Source organism: Pipistrellus kuhlii, unplaced genomic scaffold (genome assembly GCF_014108245.1).
Source record: "Pipistrellus kuhlii isolate mPipKuh1 unplaced genomic scaffold, mPipKuh1.p scaffold_m20_p_44, whole genome shotgun sequence".
NCBI lineage: Eukaryota > Metazoa > Chordata > Mammalia > Chiroptera > Vespertilionidae > Pipistrellus > Pipistrellus kuhlii.
Genome location: NW_023425545.1, coordinates 2,553,924 through 2,570,277, shown reverse-complemented (window position 1 = coordinate 2,570,277; position 16,354 = coordinate 2,553,924). Strand labels below are relative to the sequence as shown.

At 72.0% G+C, this 16,354-nt stretch overlaps 1 protein-coding gene and 1 long non-coding RNA gene across 9 annotated transcripts in view; one reads left to right on the top strand and one right to left on the bottom strand.

Annotated features, from left to right (window-relative positions):
- BAIAP2 (BAR/IMD domain containing adaptor protein 2) overlaps positions 1 to 10,212 on the bottom strand; it is a 31,725-nt gene extending 21,513 nt beyond the window's left edge. For 4 of the 8 annotated variants that reach the window (XM_045572266.1, XM_036412268.2, XM_036412271.2 and 1 more), the window contains exons 1-3: positions 10,045 to 10,212; positions 2,168 to 2,243; positions 1,354 to 1,440 (exon numbers count right to left, since the gene is read on the bottom strand). In XM_045572266.1, the coding sequence (XP_045428222.1) occupies positions 1,354 to 1,440; positions 2,168 to 2,243; positions 10,045 to 10,098 (217 nt within the window). In that variant the 5' untranslated portion in view covers positions 10,099 to 10,212. The remainder of the gene's footprint in view (positions 1 to 1,353; positions 1,441 to 2,167; positions 2,244 to 10,044) is intronic. The other 4 variants (XM_045572269.1, XM_036412272.2, XM_045572267.1 and 1 more) reach the window with 3 other exon arrangements.
- On the top strand, positions 1,248 to 16,187 carry LOC123651291. Its single transcript, XR_006739913.1, has 3 exons — positions 1,248 to 1,261; positions 3,464 to 3,469; positions 15,006 to 16,187. It is a non-coding gene; the product is annotated as an uncharacterized LOC123651291 (long non-coding RNA).
- Positions 16,188 to 16,354: the final 167 nt, after the last annotated feature.

The following is a 16,354-nucleotide window of genomic DNA, read 5'->3' as shown; positions in this document are numbered from 1 at the left end:
TGGGTCAGCAGGGCAGCGGAAGGTTCCGGAACTCGGAACTCCGGCAGTCCACGCTCCTAACTAAGCCGCCTGCACATCAAAGTGAGGCTGAGCCACACGGCCGCCCCAGCGAGGCCCGCGCACCGCAGGGAACAGAGGCGGGAGGAGGCCCCTCCGTGAGACCGCAGCGCAGGCGGGCGGACCAAAGGCAGCCAGCCACTCAGGCTCCACGGGGGCGGCCGGGCAGCCACGGCCACGCGGCTCTGAGCTCCACGGGGAACTGCTCGCTGGAGTCTCACTCTGGGCCGGGGGGGGGGGGGGGGGGCGGCCTCCGCGTGGGGAGGGCGGGCTCAGGACCGTGGCCGGCCGTGTCCTGGTGGCAGGAGCCGCTGCTGAGGCAGCTTCCAGCCTGGACGGGAGGGAAGAGGCAGGAAGGACCGAAGTAACGGGAGGGCAGGGGTCAGGGCAGAAAGGAGGGTCACGCAGTGGCCAGTGAGCCTGACTATGGCCCCAGGGCCCACCCCAGGGCCCAGGCGGCGGGGGCAGAGCCTCGTGGTTGGGCATCGGGCTGAGTTGGGAAAACCGCCTCTGGTCAGAAGGCCTGGCCAGCAGGGACACGATCAGTGTCCAGTGTTGGGGGACACCCGGGGCTGCCTCCCAGGCCCCCCCACCCCCCCGGGCGCCGCTTGGCCATTCCGAGGCCCCGTCACCGGAGGGCAGGGCGTGCCCCCCACTCCCATCCCTGACGAGGAACCGCCTGAGGGGACGGGAGGAGGATGCCCCGGGACGAGGTCAGACAGGGTCAGCTGACCTCTGCTCGAGGTGGAGTTCACGTGCTCAACCTGTGGCCACAAACCCGTGAAAGGGAAGCGGGGGAGTGGAGCCCTGGGCTGCGCCGCCTCCCGGCAAGCTGTGTCCCAGGAGCTGACTCCACAGGAGGGAAGTTCAGCTCGCGCCCCTGGGCTACGGACGCAGGGGCTGGCCTCCCCCATGCCCCCGTCGCCCACGTCCCCCCCGTGAACCCCGAGCTCCCTGGGGAACCTGCAGGACACGGCGCAGGCCCAGAGGGAACCGCCCGGATGCTCCTCCAGCCGCGCTCACCGCAGCAAACCCCACAGACGGGGCCGCCTGCCCGTGGCCTCCCCGTCACTCCCTTTAACACCAGAGCGAGTTCCAGACACTATGGCGTCCGAGTCCACAAGGGCCTCCCGTCAGCCTGCGCACCTGCTCCTGGACGTGCACTGCCCCTGCCTGTCCAGACCCCAACCCGGGCCCTCACCCTGTCCGGCCCCCGCCCTGGGCCCCCACCTGTCCGGCCGTGCAGTGTGGGGCGTGTCTGCGGTGTGAGGCGTGTGTCTGCGGTGTGAGGCTTACCGAGTTCCTTGGAGCCCTGGCTCTCGCTGGCGAGCTCCCCCATCTTCACGAGGGCGTCGAAGTAGCCCTTGGCGGCGTAGGTCACACCTGGGGGGGGCGGGCAGTGAGTTCCCTCTAGAACAAGCAGACCCGAGACCAGCCCCCCGAGACGCTTCAGTCCAGGCTGGACCCTGTTTCTGAGCGATGCCCCCCCCCTTGGGGGTCCCCTGGAACACAGGTGAGTCCGGGCGCAGAGCCCGGAGCCCCAGCCGGGGCCACCTCAGCACAGGAGCCTGGGGTGGTGGGGGAGCCCAGCCAGGCAGCCGCTGCCCCGGGCCTGGGCTGGAGCCGCCTCGCAGCTGAAGCGCCTCAGGCTCTCTAAGCGCCCTCGGTTGGGGTCCCCGTGGGCCTGATTCTAGGCGGGAAGCTGGGCGCCGAGTCCACCCCAGAACCTGCTGTCCGGCCGCTCGCTCCTGGGGCCCCTGAGAGGCCTGGGTGCCCCTCAGCGGAGGCACCGGCCACACCCCCCACCCGTCTCCCACGGAACGCCCTCAGCCCCACCCTCTCGCACTCATCACATCACTGGTGCTTGTCAACCGGGCGGCCATGCCCACAGCCAGCGGCCGAAGTGCGGGTGGGCCCGGGCCGGGGAGCTCTGCTCTGGGGGCCGCAGGCCCAGGTGGGCGGGAGGGCTCACATCAAAGGGCCGGAGCAGCCTGGGGGGCACCCCCGCTCTGAGCCCCCTCCTCTGGCTCCCAGACGGACCTCACGGGCCTGTCCTGGCGCCGGGGACCCGTGGGGACCCGGACACGCCCGCCCGCCGCCCACGCCTTACCTGCCAGCGCCTTCTCGTAGTTCTTGCCCATGGCGATGAAGGTGCGCAGGCTGGGGTTGAACTGCTCCATGATGGTCTGGGGAGAGAGCGCGTCAGGGCTGGGCGCCACGGGCGGGATGGGGCAGCCACCCCCGGGCAAACAGCTTTTCCGTACAAGGGGCGGGGACAGGACCCGCCGCCCGCTGTGGCCTGCGGAGGCTCAGACGCAGACCACGAGCCAGAGGCCGACCAGCGGGCTCTCAGCGAGCCGGCCTCTCCGGCAGCCGCGGACACTCAGCGCCAGGGGCCTCCCACCGCGGCCTCCCCTCCGTCCATTAGCCCAGCCTGCTCACACCGCAGAGCAGGCCTGGGGGCCCACGCCCGTGGCTCTCAGACAGGACCGAGGTCCCCCTCGGAGGCCCATCGGCGTTTTCGTGATGAGGCACAGCCAGGCGGGGTCTCCGGAGTCCTCACCGCCTGACCGCCCCAGCGCGGCGGGAGAACTCCCAGGGGGACGGCGGCTGCGGTGTCCTCACAGGCGGGGACGCAGGCCCCAGCGGGTGGCGGGTCCGAGCGGCAGTGGGCAGGCCAGCCCAGGAGGTCACACACACCCCCCCACACCCTCCCGTGACACCCGGGGACAGAGCCAGTTTCACTTCCTCGCTCAGCGCTGAGCTCATGCACCATGAATGTGGGCGGGCGGGCGGGATGGGCACACGGTGCCACCAGGCCACCTGGGCAGGGCAGGGCGGGCTCTGCTCGCTGAGAAGGGCCCGGCCGGCACCTGTGCCGAATCTCCGAGGCCCCTGCTGCCAGCCCGGCCCGGGGCCGGGGCAGTGGGGCACCTCTGCCTGCGGATTCCTGGGCCCACGGCTACCTGCCTGGGGGGGACCTGGTGGCCCAGGAAGGCTGAGCCCCTCCAGCGAGGGGTGCCTGCCGCCCCTCCCAGCACCCGCCGTCGCGCAGAGGGGCCCCCCGAGTCACCACCCTGCCTTCTCGAGGCGCATCTTTCCGGGGACCCCCGCTCAGAGGGAGCCACCACCCCGCCCCGTACAAGGCCGCTGTTCGCCGGCGACGGGAGGGGAGTCTCCTTATGGACACGCAGGGCGGACGCAGTAGGAGCCGGCCGGGGCCCAGGACACGCCAGGAGGAGCCCGGGGGCAGCCGCAGGGCGGGACCCCTCACCGCAAGCCGGGCACCGTGCACGGGCTGTGGGCGCCCCGGGCCCCCAGGTGCCGGCCTCGTGCCGTCATGAAACTCGGGGGGCCCCCGAGAACCACAGGGGACCCCGCTCTGGACTAGCCCACGGCCGGCCAGGACCGGGTGCACCCTGCGGGCGCACCAACCTGCCCCGGCCCCGTGCCGCCCGAGGGCCAGGCCGCACAGAGGCCCGGCAGGCCTGGCCACCTACCTGGCCGGCCCCCGCTACTCCCTGATGTGCCGGTCGGCCGGACTGGAGGGCAGAGGGCAGAGGGCAGAGGGCAGCTCCAAGCCGCCTCGCCTCTCCCCGCCTGGCCGCTCGCTTGTTTACTCCTCAGCTGGTTCCAGCCAGGGCCCCTCCGGCCACTTCCGCCGCAAACAGAGAACAAAGGTGCTGCCGCCGGCAGGAAGGGAGCGCCCCCCACCCCCGCCGATCCTCCCGCTCAGCTGTGCCCGGCCCACGTCCCCCGTGGACAGAGAGGGCCTGCCCACTGGTTCCTGCCTCCCGGGGGCCGGCCTGTCCCTCACCACGCGGCTCCCGCAGCGCCTCCGGGCACAGGGCTGGCAGCACAGGGCCAGGGGCCAACGGGCAGCTCCCAGGCCTGGGCTCCGAGGAGCCACTTCCAGCCCGAGAATGGGGTGAGGCGGAGGCGGCTCCTGCTCTGGCCGTCCCCGGGAGGCTGCCCCCTGCCCCTCCTCCCTGGAGGGCAGGCCGGCCCCACTGCTCACCCCGAGGGTCCTGGTGCCCCACTGCCCCCCACCCCCTCTGTGGTGCCTGGGCCGGGTGGGCAGGCGCTGGACCTGGAGCAGGCACCAAGTGCCTGGGTGCTCCGGCCTAGACCCCCTGGGAGGCGGGACCTCCCCCCGGGGGCCTCCCACAGCAGCCCCCACACGAGCAGGAACCAGCTGGGCTCTGGGCAGAGGGCCGTCTGACCCTCCCCAAAACCTGGGCCATCTGCCCGGCCGGGTGGCTCAGTGGCTGAGCGCTGACCTTGGTCAGGGCACAGGCCCACGTTGCAGGCTCGGTCCCCAGGAGGCGGCGTGCGGGAGGCGGCCGGCCCATCACTGATGTTCCTCTCCCTCCCTCTCCCTTCCTCTCGGACATCAATAAGAACTGAACAAAAAGCCTGGCACCTGCCGGGAGCCTAAGGGGACGAACCCGCCTCCAGGACTCGGTGGGGTGGGAGGGAGGGCTTCCTGGGGGAGGCGGACCTCACTGTTCCACCAGGGGAGAGCCGGGGTGCACCCCGAGGCTGGACACCAGGCTCCCCTCCCCACTCTCCACGAGACCCTGGGGCCTGAGCCCCACAGGACCCCTCCCCCACTGTCAGGGCAGGGACAAGGCCAAGGCCACCGAGCTCGGAGGCCGGTGCAGCCTCCGGGGAGGGGCGTGCAGCTGCCCTGGGGGACGGGAGGGCCGCCTGTGTCTCTCCACTGAGCGGGCGCCCCAGTCCCAGAGGGAGCAGCAAAGGCTGCCCCCCCAGGGCCCGGACGCCTGGGAGAAGGGCTGGGGGACGTCAGGACCAAAGACAGAATGAAAGGGGGCCCACCCCACCCTGGCTCTCTCTCAGGCCCCCCACATCTGATCGCCCCTGAAAGAGGTTCTGGGGCAGGGCAGCCCCAAGCCGGCTCCTGCGGGGGCGGGGCCCGCCCACCGGGAGCCACTCCTACGGGAACCGGACAAACACAGTGGGACCAGCAGGATCCAAACGCCCCGCCAGCCGGCCACTTCCTTCCTGTCGGGCCGTCCCTGCGCAGCCTGAGCTCGGGGGCAGCTCCTGAGGCGCCAGAGCTGCCTTCCCGGCCACCGGCCCGCCCGGCGACGCCGGCTGACCGACTGCCGTCCTCCTGGAGTGCAGAGCTGAGCCCCGGCCCTGCTCTCACACCGACGACAAACCCTGATCACAAACCAGCCCGTCACCGCCTGACCAACAGGGCAGGGCGCCCGGGCCTTGGACCCGTGCCGGCCCAGGCGGCTCCAGCCCGTTTCAGGGCTAGGCTCCCGCTGGACCAGCAGCGCCCGCTGAGCAAGCCGGGCTGCGGCCTCGGGCCGGCCCCTCCACACCCTCCGCTGGGCAGGCGGCCATGCTGGAGGCACAGGCCACGGGCACGCAGCCACCTGGACCTCAGCGGGGGCCTCCCACTCGGCCCCGCCCTCTGCTCCAAGAGCGTTCCACTCCCCCGCCCCCCTCCCCCCGGGGGAGCCGCAGAGAAAGCATGTGCCGGCCAGTGCGGCTCAGCGATAGCGCCTCGGCCTGGGACCATGGGTCCAGGTTTGAGTCTGGCCTCTGGCTGCAGGCTCCTCCCAGCACCTCCGCCCTCCCTCTCAGGCCGGGACTCCTGCCGCCGGCTCCCTCAGCCCGTAGGCTGGCCTGTCCCCCGCACCTCTCAACCCACAGCCAGCCTGGACGCCCCGGGCAGAACAGGCCTCGGCCTGAGCGCCGTGGGGCCTGGACACAAAGGACCTGCCTCCGTGGGAGGGGACGGGAGGGCACAGACGGACAGACAAGGCCGCTTCCTGCAGAGGCTGCGCGGAGCAAGCAGCCGGTGGAGGAGCCCCAGGGGCACGTCCCGCCGGCAGGGGCAAGCCTCCGCCATGGGGAGCAGCAAGGCCACCTGCCTAGCGGGTCGGACCTGACCTCCCTGGCTCCGGGGACACAGACTGTCCACTGGACGGAACTCTGGCTCCGGGGCCGGCACCCCCATTCCAACGTCCTGTTCCATCCCCAGCACCGACGCCCAGCGAAGCCCAGGGTAAGCTATGGCACTGCGTGGGCCCCTGGTGACTGCCTCCACCCCTCTACACCCCCAAGGTGGGGAAGCCCGCAGGTCAGGCCCACAGGCCCCTTAGCAGGAAAACCTTCTCCCAAAGAAGGAGGCCCCAGGACAGAGGGCGGGACAGGCATCAGGTGTGGAAGCGACCCAGCACCTCAGGAGCGGCCCACCGGGCGAGCCCACTTGCTCTGGCAGCGGGAGCCGGCGGAGCTCAGGAGCCAGGCTCTGCGTGCAGACAAGTTTGGGGAAGCCCGCCCATGGGCTCATGCATGTATCACACGTGACGAAACCTGCAGCTGATGCCCACCCCACGGGAGCACCTGCTCGGAGCAGCCGCGTTTCCCCCCAGGGGTCCGTGTCCCAGCACCCATCCCAGCAGCTCACACTCGCTGCCCCAAGGGGGTGCCCAGGACGGGGGCCTGGCTGCCCCAGGTGGCTCCGGAGTATGAGGAGGAGGAGGAACCAGAGGGGCACGGGCCAGAGACAAGTGGAGGCCCCAAAGCCGCAGGCTGTCCACTGGGCGCCCAGCAGGTTGCAGAGCCTCTGCTCCCCCCCGAAGCCCCCCGAGTTTCCCAGGTCACCTCTCAGGAGGGGACTCAGTCTCCCATCAGGCCCTGCCCCCCAGTCACTCACCCCACAGGCGGCGGGCAGGCCGGGTGGGGACGTGAATGGCACGGCCAGCGCCGCCTGCCCAGCCTGGTCCTACGGATACGTTCCCGGCTCCCAGTGCGGGACCCGGACCCGCAAACGGGGGAGTGTCAGCGGCCTTAGCTCCCTGCCTCCGGCCTTGAGCCACAGGTGCCCGTGGTTAGTCACTGGAGCTGACGGAACCCCAGCTCTGCACACGGGACCACCGGGACCCGGTGCAGGCCCGCCTCCAGGCCCAGCGCCCGCGCCGGTTCCCTTCAGGTGCCAGCACGGCGCCGGCCGCACGTGGGCCCGCGCTCCGGGGAGGCGGTGGGCAGGAGGCTGAAGCCGGCAGCTCGGGCCTCAGGGCGGGGAAACGCGAGCGAGGGGGCGGCCGGTGGGGGAACTGGCGGGAAGGGCCACCGCGCAGCCGCTCGGGAGAAGGGACAGGGGCAGCCAGGCAGGGACAGCAGACCCACGTCTACGGGAAGACGGTGCCCCGGGGAGGAGGGCCACCCCTGGAAGCACCTAGGCAGCAAAGCGAACCAAGTGCCCACCTATGAGCCAGGAGGTCAGGGTCCGATTCCCCGTCAGGGCACAGGCCCTCAGTGTGGGGCGTGCAGAAGGCAGCCGATCCATGATTCTCTCTCATCATGGATGTTTCCCTCTCTCCCTTCCTCTCCCTGAAATCAATAAAAATACATTTCTTAAAAAATCAAAGCACCACCCACACACACTCACAAATGCACGCATGCTCATGCGCACACACGTGCATGACCAGCTGACGCATACTCGTGCACACACTCATGCACATGCACTCACACACATGCACGCACGCACTCACGAGCACACGCGCTCACATCCATGAGCCCACGCACGCACTCACATGAGCACACGCGCTCACATCCATGAGCCCACGCACGCACTCACACGAGCACACACACTCACATCCATGAGCCCACGCACGCACTCACACGAGCACACACACTCACATCCATGAGCCCACGCACGCACTCACATGCACTCAGAGGGGGCGCAGCGCTGTGACTTCTCCCCTCCTCAACCGAGCAAGCGGGCGGCTCCACCCGGCAGGCATTTCCGTTGCCAAGGAAGTGCCTATCCGAGTCAGTTCACCACGTCCAAGCCTGTCCACCCCGACGCCAGGCTTCTGAAGCGACTCCGTGGGCGGAGGGGTCAGAGGTCAGCCACAGAGGACCTGCGGCCCCATGCTCCCCTCCACTCCCTCAAACGCCCACTGGAGGAGTGGGTGGGGTCCCCACACCACAGCACCAGCCCTTCTCAGCTGCACGGGGAGGAGGGGGCTTGGGGGGGGGGACTCCCGGCGGCAGAGACGCGCTGGCACCTTCTCCTGAGGGCCTCGGCCAGGCCAGCTCCCCTCCGCGGAGCAGCCGGCCCGCAGGCAGGACCCCCGGGCGGCACCGCAGGCACTCCCCCCCCTCCAGCTGCCCCCCGGCATCGAGGACACCAGAGCCCCACCTCCATCACAGGAGCCTGGGAGCCAGGGCCTCTCCTGGGACGGGACCGTGAGCAGGATCCTCGTGCGGGACTGCGCCCGTTCTGAGCAGCAGACACCCCAACTCCGCCCCCTGTCCCGGCCCGGGCACGGGGCTGCCGAGGGGTGCTGCTGCCTGAGCTGGCCCTGGAGGGCGAGGCGGGCTCTCGGGCTCTGGGAAGGCAGGCTGCTCCTCCCCTCGCCCTCCACGAACCCCCTGCCGCGGCCCGGGGGGCGGCCACAGGACCAGGGCAGCCTGCGGGGAGGAACACGCCGTACCCTTTGCTCTCGGCCTTAATCAGCAAGGCCAAGGGTGAGCGCCCCTGCCCTCCGGGCCATGGCGAACGGATGCCACTCGCCGGGCCGAAGCCTGGCCACCGCCTGCAGGCCGTCCCCGGCAGCACCAGGCACCCGCCCGACCCGCCCGGCCGCCCGCACGTGGCTCGGCTGTGTCCCGGCTGTGCCTCCATGTGGGCTGGTTTCTACCAAAGCTGCCCAACCGGTACCGGTTCTGCCGGAGACTGGCATTCCCCGGCGACAAAGCAGAAAGGCAGCGGGCACAGACCCGCCTGCCCGCGCTCCAGCCACTGACCCAGCTCGGGGCCGTGGCCTGTGGGCCCCAGCCCTCCGGCTGCCCCCAGGGGGTGCGCTCCGTCCCTAAGCCCGTCCGAATGGTTTCCTGCCACAGCGCTCGCTGCAGACCCTCAGCCCCGGCCGCTGCCCGCCCGCCGCCCTCGCCACAAAGTTCCCACTTCGCGGGAGAGTGTGGGGGTGGGAGCTCTGCCCGCGCTTCCCTCCGCCCCTGCACTGGCGCCGGCCCAGGGAGCTGACAGCGACGGCGGAACCCGCCTCCTCCCGACTGCGGAGCAGACCCGGCGCCGAGGCCGCCCCTCCCGCCGGCCAGCCCCGCCGGCCCTGCCCGGCCTCAATGCAACTTCGGGCGCTCCTGGACGCCGTCAGGGCGCGGGGTCCGCGGCTCCGGCTGCAGGCGAACCCCCACCCCGAACCCCCACCCACCCCGTGCCCAGGGCCCAAACAGAGGGAAGGAGCGGGCTCGCAGGCCTGGCCGACGCCAGCGCCGCGGCTGCTGGACACAAACAGAAACTGTTGCTGGGCCGCCCGGAGCCCGCTGGCCGCCTGCACCAGCGCCGTCCGGGCCCACACGCGCCCTCGCTCAGGCTCCGGCCGGAGGGCCGTGCCGCCCGGGACCCTCTCCTGGAGGGGCAGACCCGGCCACCGGCACCCGGGCCTGCGCCCACCCCCGGTGAGGAGGGGGGCAGGAACCCCGGGCACAGCGGGCGGGGCCGGCTTCCCGGCCACTTCCCGGGAGGATGCGGATCCGGACGGGCTCCACACACACCGGACAGAGGCGGCCGCGCCGGCTCCCCAGCCCGCCCGGCCCCGGTTACATAAGACGGGGCACCCGCACCCTCCACCGCCCGCGCCCCCGGCCGCCGGCCCCGCGCGGAGCGGCGGCGGGAGCGCCTGTGGAGGAAAGTGCCCGGAGCCTGCGTACCCGCCCGGGGGCCATGCCCGGGGCCACCGCGCCGGCCGGCAGGGCGCCTGGAGCGCGGCCGTGGGCACAGCGGCTCCGGGACCCGCCGCCCCGCCGCCGCCACGCCGGCCCGCGCCCCTCTCCTCCGCCCTGGGCGGCGGGGCGCGGGGCGGCGGGGCGCGGGGCGGCGGGGCGGCGCGGGGCGCCCGCACCCTGGGGCCGGCCGGCGTGAGAAGACCCCATGGCCGGGGCCGCCGGGTCGGGCCCAGGCGCGCGGCGGGGTCTCACCTTGTAGACATTTTCTGTCAGCCGGTGCATCTCCTCCGAGCGCGACAGCGACATGGTGCTGGTCCGGCTGCACCGCGGCCGAGGGGGCGCGGGGGCGGCGGCGGGGGCGCGGGGGCGGCGGCGGGGGCGGCGGGGCGAGGGCCCGGCGGACGGGCTGCTGCGGGCGGCGCGCGGGTCCAGAGGGGAGCGCGGCGGGCCGCCGGCGGCCGCCTTTATAGGCGCGCAGGCCCCGCCCCCCGCCGCCCCCAGCGCCCGCCCCCGCCGCGCCCAGAACACCGCCCCCGGCCGCCCGCCCCCGGCGAGCCCGCCGCTGCTAGGCAACCGGCAGGCCCCGCCCCCGCGCGTCCTTCCCATTGGTGGGCCCCGGAGCCGGGGAAGGGGGCGGGAGAAGAGGCGGGGCGTGAGGGGGAGGGACCGGCGCCGGGCAGCGATTGGCCGGAGGCCCTGTCGATCGCGGGAAGGAGGCGGAGGTGCGGCGCGGGCTGGAGCCCCGGGAGCAGCCTTGGGGGGCGGGCACCAGCCGGGCCGGGGGCGGGGCGCGGGAGGAGGGAGCAGAAGGTGGGGTGCGGGGGCGCCGCGGCCGGGAGCGGGGGGCGGAACTCCGCCAAGTGGCGCGCCGGGGCGGCCGGGCAGGGCAGCGGCTGGTGAAGGATGGGGCGGGGGGAGGGGGGCGCTGCCCGCGGGTCCGGCCCGACCGGCACCCCCGTAGGTAGGTCCGCGAGGCGGCGGCGATTGCCGATTACCGGGCGGCCCTTCTGGGGAGCGGGGCCCGGAGTGAGGGAGGACCCGGCGGAGGGGAGTGGCGCTGAGGTTCTGAGCGGGTGCGGAGGGGGACTGGGGAGGGGGACTCGGGGAGGGGGGCAGGGGAGGGGGTTGGATGCTGCAGGGGGTGGAAGGGGGATGGAGGGAGTGGAGGGGGATGGAGGGGGACCCTGCAGGTGGCGGTGGTCTCGTCGGGGACTTCCCTGGTGGAGGGTCAGGGCGGTAGGAACCTGGGAGGGGGGACCTTCCTCGTCTGCCGGGTCAGAGCCGCCGGGACCTGAAGGAGCCCCCGAGGCCACGGACCTGCTGGGCCCCAGGATGAGTCTTTGCAGGAACATTCACAGGAGTTAGACCAACGCGGCGGCTGCTCGCTTCACCGTGAAACACGAGACCCGAGCGTGTCCCGTCCAGTCAGCGCCCCGTCCCTGGGCGGTCAGCCCCCGTCCCTGGGCGGTCAGCGCCCCGTCCCTGGGCGGTCAGCCCCCGGTCCCTGGGCGGCCAGCGCCCCGTCCCTGGGCGGTCAGCCCCCATCCCTGGGCGGCCAGCCCCCGTCCCTGGGCGGCCCCAGTTCAACCCGTCTGCAGCAGGCTCGGGGGAGACGGATCTGCAGGACAGCCAGTGGGCATCTGTGGCCAAAGGGACCTGGCTAAGCTTCCTAAGGGCGGACGGACAGACGGACACAGGGAAGGCCTGTGTCTCCCGGCTACTGGCCAGGCCATCTTCTCCATGAGGTTTAAGCAGGCTCCGGTGTCTGCTGGGTGTGGGACACGCTGGTTCTGAGAGCGATTGCGTCGCTGGCCCCTCTCCCCTTCCCCGGCCAGCGGCACACTGGGCTGCCCTTGGACCTGCACGGGGTGTGGGCTGAGGTGGGGGGGCCTGGACCACTGCCTGTCTGGGGGCTGGTCACTGGTAGGGTCCTGGGCTGTCAGCCTCCGGACAGGAGAGGGAGGAGAGGGGCCTCCCAGCCTGTGCCACCCTCTGAGTCTGGAAGGTCCAACTTCTTTTTTAAAAATACGTTTTTACTGATTTCAGAGAGGAAGGGAGAGGAAGAGAGGGAAACATCAATGATGAGAATCATGCACCAGCCACCTCCTGCGCACCCCCCACTGGGGATCGAGCCCGCCACCCAGGCCTGTGCCCTGACCTGGAATCGAACCCTGACCTCCTGGTTCATAGGTCGACGCTCAGCCCCGGAGCCCCACTGGCAGCGAGAAGGCCCAGCTCTCACACCTCCTTCGCTAGCAGAGGAGAGACCTGGGAAGACCCGCCCGCCATCCACCGGGCTGGGGGGTCAGCTGCGAGGGGGCCGTCCCTCAGTGAGCATTCTGGGACCTGAGGAGCTTGGGGATGGGGTGGCCGCTGCCCTGGGCTCCTCTCCTGGCACCGTTTACCCGGGAGGCGCCCACACTGTCTGGCACCTCGCTGCAGAGTGCTGGGGGCCGTGGGAGCCCAGGGATGGTCGGAGGTTGGCAGTGGGAGCAGCTGAGAGACCGTGGCCCAGCCTTGGGCCCGGCACCCCTCGGACCACCCTCCCCGAGACCAGACCAGTCAGAGGAAGGCACTTCACAACGGACCGAGAGGCCAGCTCCGGGAGGGGCCAGCCCAGGACCGCCCTGGGTGGGGGGGGTGGAGGAGCAGCGGGCGGTGGGCCTGCACGCTGGCTCCGTCACCTCGGTGGCCAGGCTGCCGCGCCCCGGGAGGGGTGCTGCCGGGAGGCTGGTCAGCAGCCCAGCTCCGAGCCAGCGGCCCTGCCCGGTGCAGCCGGCCCTGCACAGGAGCCGCCCTCCGTGACCCGGTGGGGTGGGTGGGTGGGGGCAGGGGCACCGGGAGGCTGGGGTGCAGCGGCTCCCGGTATTTTTAGCCGAGCGCCTTATGTAAGCGGCTGCGCGGCGTCACGCAGGGAGGGGTCTCGGGTGTAATTACAGGATGACAGCCGGCGGCTCCGCAAGCTGTTCCCGAGGTGGCGTGGGCGCGGGGTTTGTGAATTTCTCTCCACAGGAGCGGCAGCCAGGCCTGAGCCGGCTCCTCCCCACGCCCTCTGCCCTCTGCCCTCTGCCCTCTGCCCTCTGCCCCGCCTGGCTCAGCCGGGAGTTCTGTGCCTCCAGGGGCAGGCGCCGCCCAGTCCGGGCTCTTCCCCGCCAGCCTCCTGGCGGGAGCGGCCGGCCACCAGCAGGCCCAGAGCAGGGGGGCCCAGAGCAGGAGGGAGGGGTGGGCCTGGGCGGCTGCCTCCCTCCCGGCCAGGTGCTCCGGGCAGCCGGCGGTCACCTGGGAAAATGTCCGGATTGTGTCCCCTGGGCCGGCCCACATTCCTGGGCCTCGCTGTCATCAGCCAGTTATCGGCCTGGGCCGGGCGGTCACCTCGCCCGCAGCTGCTGCTTTGTCCCACGGGAAGGTGGGGGGGGTTGGGAGAGTGGGTGCAGGACGGGGGCCGCCGTTACCAGGAGCCGGTCACTGGGACACCCCGGGCCGTGGGCAGGCTTCGGGGCGCTCGGGGCCTCCTGGGAGTGGAGCGGACAGGTCCGCCGTGGCCAGCGGAGGGAGGACGCCGGTGCATCCGGCAGCAGAGGCCCCGAGACCCTCCTGGCGCCGGCGTGCGGCCTTGGCATCTCAGCCATGCCAGGCCCCCCAGAACCCGGATGCTGTGTGGAGGGCACACGGGCCTGGCCAGCGCGGCTCAGGGGTTGAGCGTTGCTCTGTGAACCAGGTGTGATTCCCCGTCAGGGCACAGGCCAGGGTTGCGGGCTCCATCCCCAGTGGGGGGCATGCAGGGGGCAGCCGATCCGTGAGTCTCTCATCACGGGTTTCTCCCTCTCCCTTCCGCTTAGAAATCAATAAACACACACTAAAAAGGAAAGGTTGGCCCAGGACGCTTCAGCCTGTGCCTCCAGGCCGGGCGTCTGCTCTTGGCGGCGACGGGGGTGGGGTGGCTGCGGGGCTGGGCCTGGAGACTGAGGCCCTGGGAGTGGAGCGAGCAGGACGCGGAGGCTCTCCCGCCCGGAAAGTGGAGGGAGGAGAGGGGTGAAGGCCTGGCCTCCCTCAGGCCTCTCCGGGCTGTGGACCGGCCTCCCCTCTTAAGGGGTGGCCTAGGAAGTTCTAGACCTTCCCTCCTGGCAGGCTGGGAGGGGCCCCAGGGGGCTCCCTCCATGGGAAGGTGGGGGGCCCATTGCCCCTGGGAGGGAGGTTCCCCAGCAACAGCCCCTTACGTGACCGCCTCCAGAGACTGCGGCCGGGAGACGTTGTGAGGGGAGCCGGGAGGCGGTGTGGGGGGAGCCGGGGCGGCCCGGGGCGGTGTGGGGGGAGCCGGGAGGCGGTGTGGGGGGAGCTGGAGGCGGTGTGGGGGGAGCCGGGGGCGGTGTGGGGGAGCCGGGGGTGAACCAGCCTCCAGCCTCGCTGTTCCCCCGGGCTACTTCTCACGTCACCTGCAGTGAGAGGCCACCGACAGCAGGTTTAAATCCCCTGCAGGTGCCAGTGCCCTGGGCCTCCGCCTCGGGCTGCAGGCTGGGCTGGGCCGTGGGCTGAGAGGGGCTGGAGGGCAGGCTGGGGGTCTGGGCCAGGCTCAGGGCCAAGGCCAAACTTGGGGGGGGGGGCAGGAGCTGAAGGTAGCGAGGAACCAGGCACCAGCTTGCACACAAACAGCTTGTGGGGTTCTCCAGGGAGGGCGCCCGAGGACTGGAGGGGAGGAGCCGAGGGGTGAGCGTGCCCTAGGCCAGGTCCGGGTGGCGAGCTGTGCCCAGCCCAGCGTGCCCGCCCCCCAGAGGCCAGCGCCCGGCTCACACACTAGGCTTGCGTCTCCTGCCCCTGCCACGGCCCCCAAGTTCCTTTGGGGCTCCTCGTGGCTCCCGCCGCCCTCCATGGGTCTGAGTTTTGGAGCCAAAAGGAAAGCTGTTCCCTGGAACCGGGGGGACAGACGCCCCAGCACGGGCCTCCCGCCGTGGGGTCCTCGCAGCAGGACCCGCGGGCCCACCACTGCGCCCGCCCCCAGCCTGGCCAACAGCGCCGCGCGCCCCCGGCACAGATGGCCCGGCCGCGCTGCTGCTAATTCAGACGGAGGCGCCGTCTCCATTCCGTGTTTATTTAAAGCGATCTCCGATCTCCGTGTCGCTCCAGCCTGAAGGCTCTCTCCTCCTGCAGATCCGAGCTCCCCAAGGTCCCAGGTCCGGGCCGGCGCCCAGTCCCTGTGCCCCTGCCACACGTGGAAGGCGGGTCTAACGCTGGGGCCCCTCCAGGTCCAGGTGTGCCCCCTGGAGGCAAGTCGGGGCAGTGCCCACCGGGCAAGGGCTCGGGTCTCGCCGGCCTCGTGTCCTCTGCTGGGACGTCCGCCTGCGTCCACGTGCTCTGCGCACTGGGGAGGGGGGGCGGCTCAGGACACACGTGCCTCACCCCTTCCTGGCCCCCCTCCCAGAAGGTGCTAGAAGAGCTGGTGAGGCCAGGTTGGGGGACACCCTGGGGCGTGCAGTGGGGAACCCCAGGGCCAGGCCTGTGGGGCGCAGTGAGCCCCCAGCAGCCCTGGGGCAGGGTCCCAGGGACTGGGTATGGGCTCCTGCAGGGGCGAGGCAGACAGCGGGGAGCGGAACCCCTCCCCATCCTGCACGTCCCCCTAGAAGCGAGGGTTTCAGTGCTGAGACTGAAATGTCACAGCTGCCGGGCGGACAGGGGCAGCCGGCTGCCGTCTTGGTACCACCAGAGGCCCCTGGGGTGCAGCTCACCCGGGAGGGACGGGGACGGGGTGGGGGAGCAGGGGCTGCATGCTCGGAGCTGCGTGAGCCGTCTGCTCCCCGCACACCGAGGGCCGCAGGCCTCCACCCACACAGCCCGGGGACATTGGGGGTCGGCAGCCTCAGTGGGGGAGCAGGGGCTCCCTCAGGACCGCCCTTGAAATGCGGGGCCCACGACCTGTGCAGACGTGTGTGCGTGAAGCCTTCGCACCAAGCGGAGCTCAGGCTGAACGCGACTCAGACCCAGACACTGGGATGGGCTAAGAGTTGGCGGGCAGGGGAGGTGGGAGGGGCAGGACGGCACGGACAGGCACCGTGGACACACAGGGATGTGGCGGGGGTGACAGGAGCGGCGAGCTGATGGGGGCTGCGAGCACCCCACACGCCCCCCGTCTGCCCCCCCCCCCCCCCCGTCCCTTCCACAGGAGCCTCGGCCTCGGGCAGCACTGCTCAGGACGGGCCGAGGAGAGCCGGCTCCAGGGCCTGCGAGCAGAGGGCCGGGTGGGGTGCACTCTGCTGGGGGGTCAGGGAGGCAGGCCAGCCACCCCTCCTGGCCTCCAGGCCCAGGAACCAGCTGCAGAGGGACAGGCCGGGCTGCGCCCCCGTTTAGGTGGGGACGCGCTCCGGGTCCCGGGGGGCCGCTGGCAGCTGCCACCACCACGAGCAGGAGGCCCAGCGGGCGGGCACTGGCGATGCGGTTCCTGCAAACCCCGAGCCGGCAGAGCCCCCTGCTGGCCGAGGCGTGCAGTGCACCTGCAGTCCCTTCACACAAGCACCTGAGCGGCCAGGGGTCCAGTTCCTCCGCAGGCCCAGCCTGGCATCCACCCGGGCCC